General features: G+C 37.7%; 1 protein-coding gene across 2 annotated transcripts in view; it reads left to right on the forward strand.

The window, feature by feature from the left end:
- Window positions 1-25,455, forward strand: part of LOC116314355 (CD276 antigen-like) — a 43,461-nt gene that overhangs the window by 14,208 nt on the left and 3,798 nt on the right. The window contains exons 2-6 of one of the 2 annotated variants that reach the window (XM_039612574.1): window positions 11,352-11,654; window positions 16,969-17,244; window positions 18,321-18,623; window positions 20,518-20,547; window positions 21,272-21,547. In XM_039612574.1, coding sequence (XP_039468508.1) covers window positions 11,352-11,654; window positions 16,969-17,244; window positions 18,321-18,623; window positions 20,518-20,547; window positions 21,272-21,547 — 1,188 coding nt within the window. The remainder of the gene's footprint in view (window positions 1-11,351; window positions 11,655-16,968; window positions 17,245-18,320; window positions 18,624-20,517; window positions 20,548-21,271; window positions 21,548-25,455) is intronic. The other variant, XM_039612575.1, reaches the window with a different exon arrangement.

Raw genomic sequence — 25,455 nt, forward strand, 5'->3', positions numbered from 1 at the left:
ATCTGAGAACAAGGCACAACTTGCTATTGCAATAAACTATTATTTAATTATCCACACTAACAACTCCTGCACTTAATCTATAATAAAATGATGACAGTGTTATAGAAGCAAAGCATTTCAGTTGTGCTTATTATTATTTTTATACTGGAATACCTCTCCAACAACTGGTACATGTGTTAATGTTACCTGTGCTCTTTGTAATCCAGCTGCTGAGGGATCCACTGCCTTTAGTAGCCTCACACAGCTCCTACTGTTTCCTCCTCATGTCCTTACCAGCCATGTCTGGACAATGTTATGAGTAATAATTCAAAAATCCATATACATAAAACACACACATGCATGCACACACAGTGACATTTTAGACCTTCAGAATACTGTATATACTGTGGGCACAAGTTTGCATCATGGTGCTGATCCAGAATCCTTCCCTTTATTATTTATTACTAGAGCTACAATAATAAAGCAATGAGGGGGGGAAAGTAATAAATTTATAATAATGTATTTATGATGATTCCATTTGTTTCACTATCCACTCTGTGCAGGCAGAAAGCTTATTACATTTTTAAACTGCAGAGATACAATAATTTTGCTGCTGTAAAATCAGCATTTTGTCTTATTTAAAATATAAATCTAATATAATCTGTTTCTTAACGTATGTTCTTTAAAATACAGCGTGTTTTTAAAATATTATAATTATAATAATCCATTATTATGTGGACATGCATATTAGATCGTTTTAAGTGAAATATAAGCCCCCAGAAAGGCAGGAAAAGCCCTGTAACTTACTTTAAAACTAAATATGTTCCCTAAAACGGTGGACAGAGCTACAGACCCATGACAGCCTTACCCAGTGAGCCAGCAGCTATGACCAGCACTACTTGTGCAGTTAATAAAAGGACAGGTAAAGTTTGTCGCTATTGTTGCACACACAGCACGCTCATTTGTTTCAGTTCGTCAGTTGCCACAAGACAGCTTACCAACGTGTACATGATAAGCTAATACTGCTGTGTGCTGTAGACTACAGTGTGCGCTGTACACCTACTTACTGGTTTTGTCGCATCAGTCTGTTAATTTGTGTTTCTCCTACAGCTCCGGACCGCAAAAAATGCGCGTGCACTTTGTGAGCTCGTTCCCGGCTCGTAACCAGCCGTTCTGCCGTCAAGGGCGATCATTGGTTAATGGTGATCATGTGACTGATGTAAGCCAGATCCTTTTATTTAGCAAAACTGTGATTAATAGTTAAATATTATTGTTGAGGGGCACAGACAGGACTCCACACGCACACACACATTTAAAAAAAGAATTATTAAAAAAAAAAAAATTGCCTCAACAAAAGGGCACTTTGGGCACCCATCAGGAAAGGGGGTGCTCAAGCCCCTTCCGCCCCCCCCCCTCTGCACGTGCCTGGTGTCCAGGAGGAGGTTTTCTGTCAGTTGCCTAATAATTATGCACACACACATATTCAATACTCTTGGCTCTTGACGGAGGCGGTCGCACTTTCTCCTTCTCCCTTATCTTTCCTGCTTGGCTTCTAATGTCTTTGTATAGTGTGGGGAATAGAAATATTTTCCTGCTATTATTTGCTGCTATTTTGATAATCATCATTACCATTTCATGTTAATAGTGATGTTGCTTTCACAGATGCATTCAGATGTTCAAATATATTGGTATTATATCAGTCTTTATTACAAGTCCAGTTATAACCACTTCGAACTGTTGAGTTGAATATATAATTTTGAATGCTTTTCTAATGCTTCGATAATCTTAAAGGGTTTCTGTGTAGACTGCAGGGACAGGAAGTTACATGTGTTTGAAGTTGCAGGTTTTGCAGAAGTGAAACCGAAAGCAGAGCGAGCGCAAGCCAAAGAGTAGGGTGTTTATTTAGTAGATTAAATATATAGTTCCAGTTAGGTTAATATATGTAAGGATGAGCCTCTGTTCTGGTGAAAGGTCAGAAGTGTAACGGGTGAGATGTGAGAGCATTTAAGGGCGAGACATATACATACAGACACAAATAGTGAGAGGTCATGACACGTCGCAGTACACAGCATGCACGCGCCCTCGCACGCACGCACACACACACACACACCATAGTAGATCTATTTTGGTAAGTGAGAAGTGAAGATGTGTTTTTGCTGCAAAGGCAGAATTGTGCCGACGCACTTAGTGGAAGTGCAACAGATAAAGCGACAAGTTTAAGACGAGCTGAGGGGAAGCACCGACCAAGACAATGTTCTTTAAACTATGTTAAAGTTCATGGAACATTTTGTGGTTTGGATTGACGTAAGCTGTACTATTGTCTGTTTTGCAAAAGAGGGGCTTTGTTGTCCTACTCCTATAAAACCTTGTCTAATGATTGTAAGTTCAGTTCGACGCTGAAATCTGCACAGCGGTCGGACTCACACATGTGTTTATTAAAATACTGTCTAATTGCACACTGGACCGGATCTGTGGTTATTTATGGATTCTTCTCTCAACATTGAACCCTAACAATAGTCTCGCTTATTCTCTAACCCTAAGAGAGTCTCCCAGACTTGTTCTCTAAAAACCTAAAGAAGAATTATGGATTTGATCAACTGGTCCCTTAACGAAACTGACAAACTCCTGGGCTTGGGAGAGCCTGATTGTCCTGCGGAGACGTTTGTTGCCGGATACTTGATGGTCGGTTGCGTTGTGTGTCTGGCGACACTCTCAATGGAGGACATTGAGCGACATTTACCAATTCTGAACCATGATAACAGAGTTCTGGCTGACTGGAGCTGGCTCGGACCTGGCTTATCGAAGAACAAGAAGCGGCATCTGACGCAGGGAATTGTTCTGTGATCATTTTGCTTGATCTTAGTGCTGCCTTTGACACAATTGATCACAAAATCCTACTTAACAGGCTCAAGGTTTTGGCTGGTATATCTGGCTCTGCCCTAGACTGGTTTTCTTCCTACTTATCAGACAGGACCTTTTCTGTTAGGACTGACAGGTTCACCTCTGACATTGCTGCCCTGACCTGTGGTGTCCCACAGGGTTCAGTTTTAGGTCCATTACTATTTTCTTTTTATATGCTTCCTTTAGCTGGTATCATTCAATCTTTTAGTGATCTGTCTTATCATTTTTATGCTGATGACATTCAGCTCCATATGTCTTTTAAGCCTCATCAGCTGGATAGGCTGTCCACCCTAGTCCAGTGCTTAACCCAGGTTTCTGATTGGCTTTCAAGCAACTACCTCGTTCTAAACACTAACAAGACCGAGACCATGATCGTAGCTCCTCCTGAGCTACATTCTAGAATCAGTCAGGTTCTTGCCTCCTTCTGTCCATCTGTCAAGTCGAATATTCGAAATCTCGGAGTAATATTTGACTCTTCTCTGGGTCTCGACTCTCATGTAAAATCTTTGTCTCGTTCCTGTTTCTATCATTTAAGAAACATATCTAAACTGCGACATATGGTCTCTTCAGCTGAACTGCAAAAACTAATTCATGCATTTGTGTCATCACGCTTAGATTACTGTAATTCCCTGTTTACTAGCTTGGATAAATCATCTCTCTCTCGCCTCCAGGCAATACAAAACGCAGCAGCCAGACTATTAACTCGTTCTACCAAGCGTGTTCACATCACTCCCATCTTATATTCTTTACATTGGCTCCCAATTGAGTTTAGAATTCGCTTTAAAATTCTTGTTTTAACATACAGAGCACTAAATGGCCAGGCCCCAGATTATCTATCCAAGCTTCTTATAAAATACACTTCTGCTCGTCATCTCCGCTCACAGACTCAGAGTCTCTTAGTTGTTCCCCGTACACGACTGAAGACAAAAGGGGACAGAGCCTTCCAGTCTGTTGCACCAAGGCTGTGGAACAATTTACCTCTACAGTTACGTTTGCTTGACTCTGTGGATTGTTTTAAAAAACAGTTAAAAACCTTTCTGTTTAAACAAGCCTTTTGTTGATCTCTTCATATTTTATATTTTATATTTTATATTTTTACATTATTTACATGTGATCTTTTATATTGTGTACATTGTCTATTGATTTTATTGTTTATTTTAATATTTATGTACAGCGCTTTGTGATGGTCTATCTGTGAAAAGCGCTTAATAAATAAAGTTTACTTACTTACTTACTTACTTACTTACTTACAGCTGTTCAAAATCCCACAAGGCTGGCCGACATGATAGACGATGGGCAGGGCTGTGTGTACTCAGACTGTGTTTCTTTTGTTAACACAATATGCACAGCATAGGGTATGCTGGAGTTTAATACTAATAACAGTTAACCAACCATAATAATAGCAATAGTACCAGTCTTTGTAAAAAAAATAATTGTATCAATAACAGTAGCAAAAATAATAAACATTGTTAAACTAATCTTTATGATAATAATGTATAACAATTCAAATGAATGTGTCAACAAATCATAGTAAATTTGTTTTTATATATAGTATCTACAATTTGAACACTTTTAACAACAATTTCTATATTTGTATGTATTTCATGATTTATTATATCATTAATGACTGGATACATGCTGTTTAATGATGAAATCACATTCACCTTAAAAACTGCTTTTAGTTTGAAATCCGATCTCAGTTTCCCTTACCATAATACCCAGTATACACGCGTAACACAGGGCACAATGAGGAGCTGGTTTGATCACTGTAGCAGATCAATAAAATGAAAGTATCCTCTTGATTATTTCTGATACTCGTTGGTTCATTTGGAGATGTCTTTAGATGTGACGTTGGTGTCAGCGGTTTGTGTGCTGCTTCCTGAAAACCCACAAAAAGCCCTTCGTTTCGTCAGTTTTTAAGATTTCTTCATCATTAAAGTAATCCAGTAATAGTCACCAGTACAAGTGTTGACAGTTAATTCAGCAAGCGTTCATTTTCCAAACTGTAAACACAGAGTTTGTGTCCCCGATGTTTTCCCCCCCATCTCCTGGCTTACAGCGCTGATGTATGGACTCAAATTGTGGTCATAAATATTTTGTACTTGTAAATCAGGATTTGTATGTGTAAAAAGAATTTGTGTGTGCGTAAAAAAGATTTGTATGTGGACTTAGCCAAAAAAAAACAAAAAAAAAACAAAAAAACACCGTGTGAAACTCTGCAAGTCACAAGTACGAATTTTGACTATTTTTCTTCCTTTCATCTGATTGGTCAATGTCATGTCAATCACAAATGCAACAATCCAATCAGAGAACAGATGGGTTTGGCTGTCGGAGGGGCACTTTTTTGAACTGCAGGTCCTTGAAGGGTAATACAGTTTGAAGCTGGAGGATCTCTATATAAATATCCGATAGCAGCTAGGTCCGCTAACTTTCAGCAGCTGTTGAAAGGATAAAGTTGTGGTATGTCAGTGGTTAGAAATACCATTATTACTGTAGGATTAGTTTAACACAAAGTCAGGGCTGACCCAGGACCATTGCTGTGAGTCACAGTGCGCAGCATAAAAGTCCTTTCACATCGGACACAGGATGTGCTGCTAATGCTAATGTGACCAAGTGGTCAGTGGGGTTTATAAAATAAATAATAAAATGACAACACCACCTAGGTGGAAATTCTAGCCCCCAGGAAATATGAACTGTAGAAATAAAATGTAATTAAAACAACGTTCGCACAGGTTCAGGGATGTACACTGAGGCAGACTCAAATATTAACACAATTTTATTTATTAATAAAAAAATAAAAACAAAACAGCGCACTGAATGAATTGTCATCTAAAACGGTGTCCCAACTACAATAAAAAATAAACATACAACTGGGACTTACCAGCAGCGGTGGACCAAAAGAAAACCACACAAAAAAAACCCCACTATAATCTATTCACCTGGTGCTGTACAACAAAAAGTAGTGTGGAAAACGACCCACCACCTAAGGTCAGGGCCGCTGGTAGATCCTCAGTTGGCTGAAATAAAAGCACAAGACATACACATTAAAAAGATAAAAACATGGGACATAAACAGGCTCTCGATATACTAAAAAAAAAAAGAAAAAAAGAATAAATTAAAAGAAAAACAGATCCGCAATAAAACACACCCACACTACAGAGCACAGATTGAAAATACTCGTACTCTGCGAGCCAGCCCACAGCTGGTGCTGGTTCCAATTGTCCGTAGCCCCACGCAGTCTCGCACCGCTCCCCACAACTGGGAGAAAAGGGAGAGGCAGTACCAGTTTTGTAACACCGGCCCAATATGCAGCTGAGGATCGCCCCGACCAGCCGCGAAAGCTGGAGTGAAACGATTAGTCCAAAAAGGGGCTTAGCGGGACACCCAAAGCCCCCAGGGCCGAGGCGAGGCGAGGCAAGCAGCAGGAACAAAACTGGACAACCAACAGATTGGAACACAATATAAAACAAGGCAAGACAAGACAGCAGCTAGGCAGGCTTCTCGACTCTTTGCTTAAAATCAGTCAGTTGGTCCCTGAGGGTGTGGCAGCAATCAAACCCTACAAACACACAAAAAAAGGCAAAGCTAACCTTAATCTTCTTTAATTGACAAATACTAGCAGCTATAATATAAGCGGCTTACCCCAAGACTGGAGGCGCTGTACTGCACGGTGGATGCAACTCACGCGTCTCTCCACCACGGCTGGAGTAAAGAAAAGAGAAACAGCCGCGCTGTAGCGGGCCGCAGAAAGGAGGCCTACCTGTAGCAGTCACACGATCCGATCGCATTGGTAAATTAACCAATAGGCCAGCATTTACTGCTGTGTCGCACCAGAAGCGATGATCCAACAAGAAAAACCGGCTTCCCTTTATACAGGTAAACACCACCCTGTAATCAATATACAGGTGGGTTCCTAATTAACGTAATTGCGGAGCAAGAGCGAGCGCAGGAGAGAGAGAAAGAGCAGCGGAAAGAGCGAGGGTGGTAGAGCAAGCGAGAAAGAGAGAAAAAGGGCAAGTAGCCCATCCGGCTACACTAACTAAAAGCAAAGGATCCAGAATTTGTTTTTTTTAATAGACTCCAGTCAGGAATATACTGACTCCACAGGCATTGACGTTCACGAGTTTCTGGTCAACACACTGAAAAACAATCCCAGGTACGGCTCTGACGGTAAACATGTTGGTAATAAGACGAGCACAATAATAAATTACTTATTAAGTAAGATAGTGCTATTGATTTATAGCAATCAATTAAAAATTGATTCAACAGCAGCGCTGTTGAAAAGGCTGTGGAAGTCCCTGTATTAAGCACGTAGACCTGTGACACAAAAATCACCAAACTCGGACGACCACAGACTGTTTTCCTTCGTGGTGATGAAGGAAAACGCTGGGTTGGCATGTAAAGGGCATTTATTCCTTCAAGGACCTGCAGTTCAAAAAGCTCCTCCAACAGCCAAACCCATCTGTTCTCTGATTGGATTGTTACATTTGTGATTGACATGACATTGACCAATCAGATGAAAGGAAGAAAAATAGGGTCAAAATTCGTACTTGTAACTTGCAGAGTGTCAAGAAGAGAAATATTTTACTGCTATTATTTGCTGCTATTTTTATAATAATCATCATTACCATTTCATTATTAATAGTGATGTTGCATTCAGATGCATTCAGATGTTCAAATATATTGGTATCATATCAGTCTTTATTACAGGTGCAGTTATAACCACTTTAAGCTGTTGAGTTGAATTTATAATCTTAAATGTTTGTATGCAGACTGCATGGTGAAAGAAAAGGCCCCACGTAGAGTAACTCCAAAATGAGACAGGAAGTTATAGGCTTTTGAAGTTGCAGGCTTTGCAAAAGTGAAACTGAAAGCAGAGTCCGAGTCCAAGTTAAGAGCAGGGTGTTTTATTATGCATTTATCTTTGATTAAGCTTTGATTAAGCTTTAAGTAGTTGTATTAGATTGAAACATTTGTTTTATACATTTTACATATAAGTCAAGATCATTACACACAGGATGGCCTTAGCCTGGTTGCCTAAGTTGAGGTCAACTAAGGTTCAGAGAGACACATACACAGAGTTTCAGTTGTGTTGGCCTTCTGTCTAGTGGAAAGGTTACAAGGTGTAGCTGATGAAGTGAAGGGTGAACCAGAGGGCAGCAGAAGCTGACACATGCACACATATTAGGTAGACGCATCTATATAGGTAAGAGTTTAATTATGTTTTGCTTGCGACTGCAAAGTTGGGGTGCGTATGTGTTAGTCTGTTCCAGGAAGTACACCAGATGTCCCAGAGATAAGCGACAGCGAAGACGAGCTGAGGGGAAGCACCGAGCCGAAGACAATGTTCTTTTTAAAAACTGTGTTCAAAGTTAACTGAACGGTTGTGGTTTAGGCTGACGTATGCTGTATTGAGTCTGCCTGACAACAGAAACCCTATAAAGCCTTTGTCTGACTATTGTGAGGCAGTTCAACACTGAATCTGTGTTGGACTCACACATGTGTATTCATTAAAATGCCGTCTAATTGCACACGCCCGGATCAGTGGTGGTTATTTTGAATTCCTCCTCAACATTTTGAACCTTAACAAGAGTTTCACACACAAATCTTTTTTACGCACACACAAATTCTTTTTACACATACAAATCCTGATTTACAAGTACAAAATATTTATGACCACATTTATGACCACAATTTGAGTCCATACATCAGCGCTGTAAGCCAGGAGATGGGGGAAAACATCAGGGACACAAACTCTGTGTTCACAGTTTGGAAAATGAACGCTTGCTGAATTAACTGTCAACACTTGTACTGGTGACTATTACTGGATTACTTTAATGATGAAGAAATCTTAAAAACTGACGAATCTAAGGGCTTTTTGTGGGTTTTCAGGAAGCAGCACACAAACCGCTGACACCAACGTCACATCTAAAGACATCTCCAAATGAACCAACGAGTATCAGAAATAATCAAGAGGATACTTTCATTTTATTGATCTGCTACAGTGATCAAACCCGCTTCTCACTCTATGTCCTGCGTTACGCGTAGGACATAGTGCGTCCTGCGTTACGCGTGTATACTGGGTATTACGGTAAGAGAAACTGAGATCGGATTTCAAACTAAAAGCAGTTTTTAAGGTGAATGTGATTTCATCATTAAACAGTATGTATCCAGTCATTAATGATATAATAAATCATGAAATACATACAATTATAGAAATTGTTGTTAAAAGTGTTCAAATTGTAGATACTATATATAAAAACAAATTTACTATGATTTGTTGACACATTCATTTGAATTGTTATACATTACACATACAAATCTTTTTTACACACACACAAATTCTTTTTATACATACAAATCCTGATTTACAAGTACAAAATATTTATGACCACAATTTGAGCCCATACTGATGTTACTGCCATCATGTACCCTGGTTTAACGCAATGACTGTTTTCTACAGTCATTGGTTTAACGCAGTAACTGGGCTTGTCAATCACAGAGGCTGTGGCGTGGCTGCTTTGAAAGTGACCAATCATATGAGTGCCTTATTCCGTTGTGTTCCGCCTCCAAACTGTCAGCTTCTGGAGCAGGGCTGCTGCAGGGTTTGCTAAGCAGAGACGTTCGACTGTGTTCTGGCTTCTTGGTGCACTTAGCTGCTGGTTGTTGTTGCGTTTACTGTCTGCAAGTGACTTTATTTTATTGACGTTGTGTAATTCCACACATATGTTCTCGTTTTAACATATGGCATAGAAACTGAACATCTAACAGTGTTTCCTGAAAACCCTCTCTTGTCTGATCATTTCATAATAACATTTAAATTTAAAATAATAGATTACACAGCAGTGGGGAGTAGACTTCATCACAGCAGATGTCTTTCTGAAAGTGCTGTAACTGAGTTTAAGAATATAATTCTCCCACTGTTGTCATCTTCAGAGCAGCTACTCCAACAGAGGTTGATTATCTATTTAATAATATTACCTCCTTACTGCGTATGACTCTGGATACTGTTGCTCCTGTAGAAAAAGAGCCTCAAAACAAAAGTACTTGGCTTTCTGGTATAACTCTCAAATGTGCTGATTAAAGCAGATAACTGTGATAAGATTGCTTTCAGAGCCGTTGCGCAAGCAAAGGGGGAGGGTGCATCTGACCCCCTCGGCTGTAATTGGTCCAGCCCAGAGTTGATCATGACCAATTCAGAGACTGACTGACTTCTGAAAACATAAATGTAATAAATACAGTAAAGGTGAGCTATTATACTAATTTCTAGCTCCATATTTTATTCTTGGGCACTACTGGAACAGTTTAGCATGATTCACAGTTCACAATGATCCTTGTTTATCTCAGAACGGGCCTTGGTGCAGCCTCTGAGTTCATCTTCTCTAAAACAAACTTGATAAGATAAGGTAAGAGAAAATAAGATAAACTGATATTAGTCCCACACGTGGGAAATTTTTTGGTCACGGCAGAAAGTACAAGTTAAGAGCAGTAAAAATTAAGAAACAGAAAAAAAAAATTAGTAGAATAAGATAAGATAGAATAACATGCTATACAAATTAGAATAAAATACTTTATATAATAGAATAAAATAATATATATAATAGAATAAGTTCTATATGGTGAACAAACCTGAGATCTCCCCATGTGCATGTTGGACCTGCACCTGTCTCCTTATCAAAGAGCTGAGATGCCCAGAGAGTCTACACTAAACAAAATAAATCTCTGTGATGCAGCTATAAACACTGAATAAATAAATACATGTTTACGTCTCTCCATATATCAGACACACAGCTGTTTAAAGGGTTTTCAGACTGTGTGACTATAATATTACTATTCCAGGAAGAGCTAGGACCCCAAATCCAGACTCATTGGCAGGTCTCAAACTTAAAACAAACAAACTACCCACAGTGTGTTTGATGTGAAAAAGGCTGAGGATAGACAGGACCTATAAACCCACAGCAGGTGATTAGAGACAGTAGACACACCTGGCAACACAACTGAAACTCATTATGGAAAATAAAACTGAGGAAAGTAAAACTGAACACTAAACACGCTGGACAAGGATCACTGAAATAAAACAGGAAATCACTAACACAGAGACAAGAACTCAAACATATGAAATGTTCACAGAAAGACAAACATGGAAAAAAGACACAAACACAAAACAGGACTGAGTGCAGAGAAAAGAAATACAAAGAGGAAGTAATAAACTGAAAGTCATCAATAACTAATTAGGATTAAAGGCACAAATAGTAAAATCAGAAACCAATACCAGAGGCCAAAATAACTATAAAACACAAAATACTATTTATCAAACTTATATTAGAAATATAATCAAACTCTTCAGCTTCTTCACCCTCCATTTAAACCTGTCATTCAAACTGTGCTGTGGGGCGTGGACCACAGAAAAATGTGAAGAGGAACTAAACTGAAGAGTGAACTCACTGTTTAATTCATGTTTTGTCTTTCAGGGACATCTGTGTTTGTGAAAGAAGGTGATGATGCCATTTTACCCTGTTCCCTCGGCACTAATGAGAACATTGAGTATGTGCGGTTTGAGTGGATGAAGGAAGGAACTAAAGAGGAGGTGTTTACCTGTGATTCTGGGGTGTGTTATAGTCCTGCCCTCCCAGATCGAGTCTCACATTTTCGAGATGATCTGCAGCACGGCAACGCCTCCATAAAAATAAAAAATGCTCAACTGGAGGATGAAGGAATCTACACCTGTTCATTTCCAACCAGTGGAAAAACATTCAGGATTGAGCTTGTTGTTGGTGAGTGCTGTTATAAATCAGCTGATTATTTACAGATGAAACAGTCAGCATGCACATCAGGGTCTCACCCCTACAGCACATCTGTAGTGATATTTGCAATATTTGGTGGACAAAACTGAGACCGTCCCATCTGCATGCTGGTCCTGCTCCTGTCTACTTATCAGAAATCTGACGCGCTCACAGAGTCGTCACTAAACAGAATAAAATCTCTGTGACGTCTCAACTCTGTGAGGAACTTTACATCACACAGACCTCAGTGGACCTGTGGATGTAGAAGCTATGATCCAGTCTGATGCTCACATGAGTTTCTAGTACAGCAACCTGAGATAATCAGCTCAGATTTTGTTGAACATGCTTCCTGGAACAGAGTCCGGCTAAACCCCAAACATACACTGTATAGAAAAGCTGGACATAGTCACCATGACATCACTAACTGGTTAATGATGTCCTGTTATGGTATCTCAAGCTGACTGTTTCACTGTCCCCATTTTGGTGTTTTGAATTAACTTTTGCTTTATCCTAATTTTCCTAATTATCCTAAAACTACTGATAACTTATTTAAACAGGTTTTTCACATTTGTGAAAGTAAAAGATTTCCTAAAACTAAATATAATATAATATAAATATAAGTGACTAATTCTGTTGCCTAAATCTAATCAAACTGTTACTGAAAAATATTGATCAAATAAAACAATACAAAACAACATTGGTTCTCAGCACCTATGTTCAACTTAAACATGTTTCTCAAATCTTCCTGGACTTCCTGAAACGTGTACCTGCAGTTCTCCTGATGCAGTTGCAGTTCACTTATAATTTATTTACAAAGATTCAGCAGAGAGAAATCAGCATCTCAATTCAGTTCATTTCTGCTCTGTTTGTGGAAAATCCCTGTATTATTGAAGTGGGGGTCACCTTCACCCAGCATGACTGAATGAAGAGTTTTAGGACAGAGTTTTGGTACTGCACCATCTGATCTCATAACGTCTCCCCCAAAAAGAAAACACAACAGGCAGAAGACATGATTTTGTGCAATTTGCAAAGTAAATTGTGTGCTGCAGACTTTATCATTCACATTTGTGTGATTTGTTTAAATATTTTCTTCCTAAAAAGTAAAATCTTACAAATACATATGCTGTAAGGCCACAAAACCACATCTGTTCACAACAATTACAAAACTGACATCGTGCCTCTTCAGTAAATCCAGCAGCTCTTTAACTTCAAAATAAGATTTTGTGCTGCTGCAGATGTTTGTAAATCTGACCCTAAATGTTCCTTCTTTAAAATTCTAATCCTTGTAATGAAGGGATATTTTTTTCTTGCTTATATGACCAAACATCAGAGTTAGGACAAATTGTGCTTCATCATTAAGGACAGATTAATGCAAGGTTGTTCCCACTGTCAGCACACGCCTCTTCTCTTTTCCTAACTCCGTGTCAATTCCCCACCTTTCCTTGAAAAACAGGTTAGGAATAGCAGCTATGAGGTGCTTTTGGAACTTAACCTCCTATGTGCATGCTGGTCCTGCATATGTCAAGTTATCAAAAAATTTGAGGAGTCTCCAAAAAAAAGAAAAAGAAAAAAAAAGAAAAGAAAATCTCTGCAAATGCAACTTTAAACACTGAATAAACATTAATTTCTCCTTATATTTCAGACACACAGCTGTTCAAAGTGTGACTCACTGTGTGATTATCAGCCATCCACCAGCATAAACCAGCCTCCAGTTTAAATGTTTAAGGATTTCTTTTTTTAAATCTGTGACTGTGCCTTCTTTTGGGATAATAAAAACATGTCTAATATAGCAGGGTAACACTTCTGAGTTTATTTTCATCAGTTTTATCTGACTGCCAAATTGATGAGACCACAGTCACCTCTAACATGTGTGTTTCTTTCTCCTTTCAGAGCCCGTATTAACTTGTTAGAGCCTCTCACAGTCATGTGCACTTCTGCATGTCTGTAACTACCAGACTCAACTTTGTAATAATTTCCAAACCATAAATATCTGATACCTGCCTGTTTGATCACTGTGAAATAAAATCTGTGATATTTCATGTAGTCTGTTAGTTTTACCTTTAGCTCTAACACAGATCATCTGTTTGAAGACTATGCAGGACATGACTAAAGCCTTGATGTTTTTAAGCTTTTCCTTCATATGTTAAAGGCAGTTAATCAGTCATTATAAGGGCTACAAGGCTGAAATTTACTGGATATCATCTTCATTTTGTCTACAATAAATGTGCCAAGTTTCATTTTGATATATAGAATTAGCTCTAAGATATTAGAGTTTAGTTCAAAGTGCAAAGCAGAGCTTCTCTAACCAATTGCTCAAAACTCCATAAAAATCTCTCCAAAGTTAACAAATAATGAGGATTCATTCCATTTCTTTTTGCATTTCAAATGTTCCTAAATGCTAAATTCAAGTACAAAATGGTGCGTTGAATAATTAAAATAAAGATTTACACATTTTTTATAATTTAATCGGTTCTTTTTCGACAGATAAAAGTTTTATTTGATTTCTTTTCTTTCCATTGTGATACCGAGGCTAACTACATTAAATTCCATATATGGTCAGACAGGTGATTTTCCTGGCTTCAAACTGACAGTGGTTTCACTGCGGTTAATTTCTATTATATGACAGTAGCTGTCATAGCTGGACTGGCCATCGGGCATACCGGGCATTTGCCCGGTGGGCCGCTCGTGATTTTTCGTTTTTATGGGCCGATGGGGTTTTATTTCTTTTATTTTTTCAACGGTATAAATGAATAGTGGTGTATTGGCCAGTTGGTCATGATCGACTCTGGGCAGGACCAGTTACAGCCGAGGAGGTCGAACTTTAAAGTTGAGGTGAAAAGCAACGCGATTTGTCCTGATCAGCTGATCAATGATCAGCTGATCGGCTTTTCTCTCTGCGTCAGAAAGAGCAAACTAGCGGAGGTCGCGCTAAACAACAGAAGCACCTTTAAACTTGATGAGCTGTTGTTAGAATTTATTTAATATTAATTTCTAGTATCAGCTGATGTTTGCTGGAGGGATGAAGGGTTGAAGGGAAGTTATGAACTGTTTCTGAGAGACAAATAACACCAGGATCCTTTTCTAAGTAGCTGACAGCTGGTAACTATGCAGGGGCGGGTCTAGCAAAGTTATGCCAGGGGGGCAGGTAGGGCATTAACAGGGAAAGGGGGGAACAAAAAATACGTTTCTTTCTTATTCTCATTTAAAATTTCTAGCTTTTAACAAATAATTATCTGAATCATACAACCAAAGTTTTCATCTGATGTCAAATGTATAGAAATCCATTATTGTACATAGTAATTTTTTTCAGGGTCCCAACATAATTTCTTCAGAAGTCAGTACTGTATATGATGCCAGTATTTTCCCACATTTTCTAGATACTGTACCAGTACTGTGTGTAAAATACCATCAAAATTAAGTTTTGATGGTAAGTTTTGAGTGAGGAAGTTTTATTCTTTCTCACCTCTTTCTGTCTCCTTTCACTTTTTAAAGGTTGCCATGTTAGAAAAAAATATTTTGCCCTGCCATGCTGTTTATTGATGTGGTAAATAAATAGTTTATGAAAATATCACTAAATCTGTCATTTATTATTTTTAATATTCAGTAATGATCATGTCTCACCTCTAGTCTTCTCTGTCTTAATTTCAGGTTTCCACCATGTGTTGTAGAAAGTTCAGGAGGTAAACTAAGCAGTCTTTGGGTTTCGGCTAAGTACTGTTTAGAATACCAGAATAGGGAGGATGGTGTAGGTTTAAGTTAAGTTCTAGATTGATACATATATACCAACAAGACAGTGTACATCACTGTCACAACGACGTTGTTTTCATTCAAAGGCTTTATGGTTTTACCATAATACCTGGTGGGCCGGTCTCTAGTCAAAATGCCCGGGCCGATTTTTTGTCCCAGTCCAGCCCTGGTAGCTGTCAATCAAAGGCGCTTATAGCTAGTGTGAAACTTCACGTTTCTGATTGGCTGATCGGATTAATCGTCTTCAGAACGTCGGAGAAAGATACCGATTGGTTAACTCCGCTCGTGGGCGTTTAGAGATTTCAGAGATACCGGACTTGATTGATAAAATATTTATCAGTACTTAAAAATTGGTTTTAATGTCGCAGCTTTAGAAGTTTGTGTAGCACCGATAAAACTTTGCGAGCGAATAAAGTCACGTTTTTTCAGGTTATTTTTCTACTCCCGGCTAAACTCAAACGAGCTGAAGTTAATTTGCGGAGTTTTGTTCTTTAAATCGAGATCATGTTTGTCTTTTAAATATGTTTATCTTTCCAATAAACGGCTTTTATCGGTGATGCGACAGGCTAGCAGTAAGGTTAATAACGATTTACTGCCGTAAATGAAGACGTTACTGTTTTTATGTCGTAAATCCTTCACTAATATTCACAAATCTGCTGAAAAACGAACGTCCCAGCTTTCAAATGACGTATAAATGTCTGCATCGGTGTTTCCGGTCATTATTAAAATATGCAGTATGATAATTTATTAGTTTTTACATGTAAACTTGGGTCGCATACAACCTCTGCGTTTCAAAAGGTTAAAGGTCCGAAACGACCCAGGTGAGTTCCGTTTGTGGTGAGGCACAGTTAAAGATTGATCGATCAACAACTTTACTGTCTTTTGCTTAGAACCCTGCAAAGCATTTACTCATTATTTTTTATAAACAGTTCAGGGAAATAAAACTGTTTTAATTGTATTTGTAAATGTATATGTAAATATTTGGTGTGGGGTTTTGTTTTGTTTTGTTTTTTGCTACATTATCTAATTAATTATTAGTTCAGTAACCAAAAATCTGTTATTGATCCGGGCACCGTGTTCGTTAGACGTAGCTGTTCAGTCCAGTAGAAACTACCTGATGAGATTATGCTCAAACTGTATCGCATCCCTCTCAGTGTAATTAATCATTTAAATTATGTGGAGAAATTTGGATTCAAATGTATTTTTATTTTGGAGAGCTTTTGTTGATGATATTTTTTGTAACCTCCACAGTTATTACATTATTAAATGCCAGAATTTTTTTTTTTTTATCTTTTATATAACTCTTAGACAAACTCTGGGACGTCCAAACGTTTTCTGTGTAAAAATTTCTTTATGTGAGTCAAAAATATTGTTTAGAGTAAAAACTAAATTTGTCATCAAACATCAGAGCTGTGATGTTAGAAAAGTTAACGCAGTACTCCGCTTTTTCTTCTCAAACACATTATAACCCACATCTGCACTTAGAGTAGCTGAACAGGAAAAAATAACCAATTAACTGCCATTGTTCTTACATAATCTGTCTGTTATGTGTTCACAGGAGCAGCAGAGCCTTATGTCACAAGTCATGATCAAATAAATGGCGGGGTGCTGCTTCAGTGTGATGTTAAGAATGCTAATCCCAAGCCTACAGTGGAGTGGCGGGACAGTAACAATCAAATCATTCATTCTGAGGAGCCACAGGTCTCTAAACAAGGAGGTCGCTTCTACATCACCCTCAAAGCTACTGTGGAAAAAAATGGCCGCTATCGCTGTGTCGCCACACAGGAGAAAATCCACCATCAGGCACAAAAGGAAATCCATGTACATATTTATGGTGAGTGGCATTTTAATCATTAAACGATTCTTATTGATTTTGAAAAACGTAAATAATATTCTCAGATTGAATGTAAAGAGTGATGTCTTCAAGGAAACAAAAGATTAAATAATGAACTCATAAAGACATCAAATATGTGGAAAATGTCAGAGTCACTGAAACTGAAGCAAAAAGCAACTTTAGTCTGAATTCAACTCATAAATGATTTTGTTTGTATATAAGACTTCTTACAGGTGTCATTATGTCCTGTTGTGGTCCCTGAATCCAGAGATGGGAGTAGCCCAACATACGAAGTGCCTAATTGTTGCTGCAACCCACAGAAGACTTAATGATACAAACATAGCAGCAAATTTAAAATAACATATAAGAGAGAGAAGTCTGAGCAGTCTTTCTATATTGATGTTAATAAATAAAATCTCTGTGAATGCAGCTATAAACACTGAATAAATAAATACATGTGGTATTTCAGGAAGAGCTATGACACCAAATCCAGACTCATTGGCAGGTCTCAAACTTAAAACAAACAAACTACCCACAGCGTGTTTGATGTGGAAAAAGGCTGAGGATAGACAGGACCTGTAAACCCACAGCAGGTAATTAGAGACAGTAGACACACCTGGCAACACAACTGAAACTCATTATGGAAAATAAAACTGAGGAAAGTAAAACTGAACACTAAACACGCTGGACAAGGATCACTGAAATAAAACAGGAAATCACTAACACAGAGACAAGAACTCAAACATATGAAATGTCCACAGAAAGACAAACATGGAAAAAAGACACAAACACAAAACAGGACTGAGTGCAGAGAAAAGAAATACAAAGAGGAAGTAATAAACTGAAAGGCACAAATAGTAAAATCAGAAACCAATACCAGAGGCCAAAATAACTATAAAACACAAAATACTATTTATCAAATTTATATTAGAAATATAATCAAACTCTTCAGCTTCTTCACCCTCCATTTAAACCTGTCATTCAAACTGTGCAGTGGGGCGTGGACCACAGAAAAATGTGAAGAGGAACTAAACTGAAGAGTGAACTCACTGTTTAATTCATGTTTTGTCTTTCAGGGGGACCTGTGATTGTGAAAGACGGTGCTGATGCCATTTTACCCTGTTCCCTCGGCACCAATGAGAACATTGAGTATGTGCGGTTTGAGTGGACGAAGGAAAGAACTGAAAAGCAGGTGTATATCCATGATACTGGGGCGGATTATAGTCCTGCCCTCCCAGGTCGAGTCTCACATTTTAAAGATGATCTGAAGAACGGCAACGCCTCCATAAAAATAAATAATGTTCAACTGGAGGACGGAGGAAACTACACCTGTTCATTTCCAACCAGTGGAAAAACATTCAGGATTGAGCTTGTTGTTGGTGAGTGCTGTTATAAATCAGCTGATTATTTACAGATGAAACAGTCAGCATGCACATCAGGGTCTCACCCCTACAGCACATCTGTAGTGATATTTGCAATATTTGGTGGACAAAACTGAGACCGTCCCATCTGCATGCTGGTCCTGCTCCTGTCTACTTATCAGAAATCTGACGCTCACAGAGTCGTCACTAAACAGAATAAAATCTCTGTGACGTCTCAACTCTGTGAGGAACTTTACATCACACAGACCTCAGTGGACCTGTGGATGTAGAAGCTATGATCCAGTCTGATGCTCACATGAGTTTCTAGTACAGCAACCTGAGATAATCAGCTCAGATTTTGTTGAACATGCTTCCTGGAACAGAGTCCGGCTAAACCCCAAACATACACTGTATAGAAAAAGCTGGACATAGTCACCATGACATCACTAACTGGTTAATGATGTCCTGTTATGGTATCTCAAGCTGACTGTTTCACTGTCCCCATTTTGGTGTTTTGAATTAACTTTTGCTTTATCCTAATTTTCCTAATTATCCTAAAACTACTGATAACTTATTTAAACAGGTTTTTCACATTTGTGAAAGTAAAAGATTTCCTAAAACTAAATATAATATAATATATAATATAAATATAAGTGACTAATTCTGTTTCCTAAATCTAATCAAACTGTTACTGAAAAATATTGATCAAATAAAACAATACAAAACAACATTGGTTCTCAGCACCTATGTTCAACTTAAACATGTTTCTCAAATCTTCCTGGACTTCCTGAAACGTGTACCTGCAGTTCTCCTGATGCAGTTGCAGTTCACTTATAATTTATTTACAAAGATTCAGCAGAGAGAAATCAGCATCTCAATTCAGTTCATTTCTGCTCTGTTTGTGGAAAATCCCTGTATTATTGAAGTGGGGTCGCCTTCACCCAGCATGACTGAATGAAGAGTTTTAGGACAGAGTTTTGGTACTGCACCATCTGATCTCATAACGTCTCCCAAAAAGAAAACACAACAGGCAGAAGACGTGATTTTGTGCAATTTGCAAAGTAAATTGTGTGCTGCAGACTTTATCATTCACATTTTGTGATTTGTTTAAATATTTTCTTCCTAAAAGTAAAATCTTACAAATACATATGCTGTAAGGCCACAAAACCACATCTGTTCACAACAATTACAAAACTGACATCGTGCCTCTTCAGTAAATCCAGCAGCTCTTTAACTTCAAAATAAGATTTTGTGCTGCTGCAGATGTTTGTAAATCTGACCCTAAATGTTCCTTCTTTAAAATTCTAATCCTTGTAATGAAGGGATATTTTTTTCTTGCTTATATGACCAAACATCAGAGTTAGGACAAATTGTGCTTCATCATTAAGGACAGATTAATGCAAGGTCGTTCCCATTGCCAGCACACGCCTCTTCTCTTTTCCTAACTCCGTGTCAATTCCCCACCTTTCCTTGAAAAACAGGTTAGGAATAGCAGCTATGAGATGCTTTTGGAACTTAACCTCCTATGTGCATGCTGGTCCTGCATATGTCAAGTTATCAAAAAATTTGAGGAGTCTCCAAAAAAAAAAAAAGAAAGAAAAGAAAATCTCTGCGAATGCAACTTTAAACACTGAATAAATATTAATTTCTCCTTATATTTCAGACACACAGCTGTTCAAAGTGTGACTCACTGTGTGATTATCAGCCATCCACCAGCATAAACCAGCCTCCAGTTTAAATGTTTAAGGATTTCTTTTTTTAAATCTGTGACTGTGCCTTCTTTTGGGATTATAAAAACATGTCTAATATAGCAGGGTAACACTTCTGAGTTTATTTTCATCAGTTTTATCTGACTGCCAAATTGATGAGACCACAGTCACCTCTAACATGTGTGTTTCTTTTTTCCTTTCAGGGCCCGTATTAAAGGTCCGAAACAACCCAGGTGAGTTCCGTTTGTGGTGAGGCACAGTTAAAGACTGATCCATCAACAACTTTACTGTCTTTTGCTTAGAACCCTGCAAAGCATTTACTGATTATTTTTTATAAACAGTTCATAGAAATAAAACTGTTTTAATTGTATTTGTAAAAAAATGTATATGTAAATATTTGGTGTGAGTTTTTGCTACATTATCTAATTAATTATTAGTTCAGTAACCAAATATCTGTCATTGATCCGGGCACCGTGTTCGTTAGACGTAGCTGTTCAGTCCAGTAGAAACTACCTGATGAGATTATGCTCAAACTGTATCGCATCCCTCTCAGTGTAATTAATCATTTAAATTATGTGGAGAAATTTGGATTCAAATGTATTTTTATTTTGGAGAGCTTTTGTTGATGATATTTTTTGTAACCTCCACAGTTATTACATTATTAAATGCCTGAATTTTTTTTTTTTTATCTTTTATATAACTCTTAGACAAACTCTGGGACGTCCAAACGTTTTCTGTGTAAAAATTTCTTTATGTGAGTCAAAAATATTGTTTAGAGTAAAAACTAAATTTGTCCTCAAACATCAGAGCTGTGATGTTAGAAAAGTTAACGCAGTACTCCGCTTTTTCTTCTCAAACACATTATAACCCACATCTGCACTTAGAGTAGCTGAACAGGAAAAAATAACCAATTAACTGCCATTGTTCTTACATAATCTGTCTGTTATGTGTTCACAGGAGCAGCAGAGCCTTATGTCACAAGTCATGATCAAATAAATGGCGTGGTGCTGCTTCAGTGTGATGTTAAGAATGCTAATCCCAAGCCTACAGTGGAGTGGCGGGACAGTAACAATCAAATCATTCATTCTGAGGAGCCACAGGTCTCTAAACAAGGAGATCACGTCCACATCACCCTCAAAGCTACTGTGAAAAAAAATGGCCACTATCGCTGTGTCGCCACACAGGAGGAAATCAAACATCAGACACAAAAGGAAATCCATGTACATATTTATGGTGAGTGGCATTTTAATCATTAAACGATTCTTATTGCTTTTGAAAAACGTAAATAATATTCTCAGATTGAATGTAAAGAGTGATGTCTTCAAGGAAACAAAAGATTAAATAATGAACTCATAAAGACATCAAATATGTGGAAAATGTCAGAGTCACTGAAACTGAAGCAAAAAGCAACTTTAGTCTGAATTCAACTCATAAATGATTTTGTTTGTATATAAGACTTCTTGCAGGTGTCATTATGTCCTGTTGTGGTCCCTAAATCCAGAGATGGGAGTAGCCCAACATACGAAGTGCCTAATTGTTGCTGCAACCCACAGAAGACTTAATGATATAAAAATAGCAGCAAATTTAAAATAACATATAAGAGAGAGAAGTCTGAGAAGTCTTTCTATATTGATGTTAATAAATTAAACAATAAAACCAACAAAGAAACAGGCCTCCCAGCCATATACTGTGTATTAAAGATGAACAAGTGTTTACTGAGGTCAGAGAGTAAGTGAGCTGAAGGGCTGTTTCCTGTAGATTTGGTGAGTGAAGGATAATCCGTTAAAACGACTCGACTGAACTGACTTTTTAGTCACAAAGTAGGCTTGCACTGCTTTATCATCCTTTTTTATTCTATTAGGACCATAATTTATATAATAAACAACATCTTGTTGTGTCTTGTTGCATGCTCAATCGTCCAGGTAAGTAAATCCCCAAGGCCAGGGGGCCCAGGCCCCTCCGCACCGGGCGTGAGAGGGAGAGCGGTACCTATTCTCTGTGTGATGCTGGGATCTTCCAGTTCTTTGAAGCAGCTTTTGATGTTTGCAGTCACAGCAGTAAACTCAAACCTACTCCGGGTCAGATTTATTCAGTGCAAACATGATAAAATAAGACTTTGACTCAACACCAACCAGGACTGCAGCATTGCTGTTTGAGGAACTGACATTAAACAGTGCATCGATGTTAAGACCATTTCATGTGAACCAAATATTTTGAGATCTGTTAGTGCACCTTGACTTATTACTTTTATACAGGTATAACACTTCAGTCAGGAGGGAGTAATTTGCACATGTTATTGATTCTCAAAGTGTTGACTTCACCAATTCATAATTTAAAAAAATGGAACTCATGGAGGTTAATTTATGCGTAAGTTTGACCAGCTTTTTTCTTTTCTTATGTCTGATCTTTGGTGACACATAATATTCAAAATCAATTAAAGAATCTGATCAAGGAACTGACCTCCCAGCCCATTGTACTGTTGTATAATGTACTGTTTATATGACTGGGTAAATCTGCAGTCAGCTGAGACTCAAGAAGTCACTTGGATCAGCGATGAAACGTTTCTCCCGCTGAAAACGTCCAGATGAACAGAATCAACTTTGGGGGATTTACTTACTTGTATGATTGAGCATGCATCAAGACATTAAAGAATCTGCTTTCAACAAGCAAATCATCAACATATAGACAGAGAGACTGTAACTTAGTCTAATGTGACTTGTAAGGGCTGCAGAAAGGTTCCAAATTTTAAATTTGGCTCCATTGTTCTTGAGTTTGAAAGTAGCTGAAATGTCATGTATTAGCCCCTACCTTAAGAGAGAAATGTGGAATTTCCTCTAAACACCTGACTAATATTTTTTCTGGTTCTGTCCTTTCCCAGTTTCTTTGAAAAAACAGAGAACAATACCGATGTTATTCTGTGGCCTATTTGTTCCTTGGTGTTCTGTTGCTGTCTTTGGATATTAATAATCTTATTGTTGAAGCAAACAAACAAAAGTTGCTACTAGATATGCACTGATTGACCAGCCATCTGTTATCCAGTGCTCTCAGCCCTGTCTGGTGTACAGATTAACTTGTAAAGGTTAAACAGTGTTGTTGGAGTTGCTGATCGCAGTCTTCAGTATTGCTATGTTTCCTCTACACTGGGATCAGAAAAGCATAAATTCATATCAGGTGATTAAATCTAACTTGGTTAATTTAAATCTTGTGAGGTTTTAAAGAACAGAAAACCTGATGAATATAACCAGGATGAGTTAATCCTGGATCTGAAAGTTGATCTCGGGAGGCGTTTTAAGAGATGAATGAATGACCTATTGATCAAAACATAAATAAATGAAACAAATATGTGGAGTGCAAATGTTATGGCATACAGTGGCATGTACACTGCACAGCGAAAAAAGAAGTCACACACTCAAACATCTTGGACCACAGCTAGCTTTGATGATGGCACTTTTTCGCCATATTTATTTTCATGCAAGAGTTTTGATGATAGGAGAATCGTACTGCTGTGTAAAGTCTTCACCATCGGAAAGATTCAGAGTATTAAACTCTGTTCCAAGAATTCTACTCTTTTACAGAGCATCTTTTTGAGTGTCTTGATTTTAATTGGATCTAAAAAGGTTGGATCTCCACATCGTTGGTGAGAGAAGGTTATCAGGATGGCTTCAAAATTTGCGACCACACTACATCCATCTTTAACATTCAGCTTTTGGTTTGAGTCCATGTCTGTCCAGCAGCTTCCTTACAAAACTACATTTAAATAAATGGTAGATTCATTAGATAACTCTTTAGAAATTATTTTTATTATGCAAAGTTATCTTGCAATCAAAAGATTTGAAGTCTGTATGGGATCTAAATGTTTTCCACTTTACAGTAATGAATAATGACACAGAATTATATGTTATGAAAAGAATAATGTTAAATTTACATAAATGGTATTTTGTACCTAGCACCTCCATCATGGGTTGTAAAAGGTGATTTTATAATTGTAGAAATTGTCATCAGGAGCTGCTGATCACAGATCTTTGTGGATTTTGGGCTGTTAGTTGAGTTTAGTTAACTAAAAGTAAAATAATTGATCGTGCTCACATACATATTTTCACAAAAAAAAACCTAAATAAAGTTAAATCTTTTTAGTTAAACTAATAATTTCCTTGTTTATTTATTGATAAATGTATATTTGGTCAATATTTTGACAGAGATGACTGTATGTTTAAAAAGTCCAAAACATGTCATAAGGACATAGGAATGGTGGTAGGAGAACTTGACATGAACTTGCAAAACGCAGAGCGACACACTGAGAATCCAATCAACCTAATACTCGTCTCCTTAACAATGTGTAGAACTACAATGTGTAGAAGGTGGACCCAAAAACATGTGTTACTACCCAGTTATTTTATGCAGGTCTTGTAAATGAGAACTAGAACTGGTCAATAAAATTATAAAAATATTTATCATGCAAAAACTTTCATTCACAGCAATATAAAACATGGTCAGTATAAAGTTAATAGATCTCATTCCAGCCATGTTTTTAGACACAACATGAAAGGCCAATGACAGCGATAGTAATGTGGTGCTGATCCAATCATATGGTTGGAATAGAGTTAGAGTGACGTCAGTTTAGGTTGATGCCAAAAGCACATGAGGATCAGACATTAGGGCCCTAATGTTTGGAGTATTACACACTAGTGTGAGTGAGATAAAAGACAAAATGACAGAAAATGTTAACAAAAAATTAAGAGACGTGTCATCAAACATGGCTGTTGTCTAAACAAAGTCTGATAACAAAGCAGAGCAGCATGTGCTGTAAACTGTTGAAATACCAGTAACACCACAACAAGATACCAAGACATGACCAACTCCATGGCCAGAAACATTTCTCTGATTTCTTTATAGTAGCGACTTTATTTGGAAGTGACAGAATAATTTAGTTTGTTTATGTTCTTCTGTGAGACTGGAAGCTTTTGCCAAGTCAGAATTAGGATTTTAGTTTATTATATGTATCTGTTATTTATTTAAAAAACACTTGTAAAGTGTTGCAGAAGATTTATCATGTTCAGCTTCTGAAAAAAACAAACAATACGTAAACCTAAGTTAACCTTATATTTTCAGATCTCAGGAGTAAAATGGAACTTTAAAGTTTG

This window comes from Oreochromis aureus, linkage group 5 (assembly GCF_013358895.1).
Source record: "Oreochromis aureus strain Israel breed Guangdong linkage group 5, ZZ_aureus, whole genome shotgun sequence".
NCBI lineage: Eukaryota > Metazoa > Chordata > Actinopteri > Cichliformes > Cichlidae > Oreochromis > Oreochromis aureus.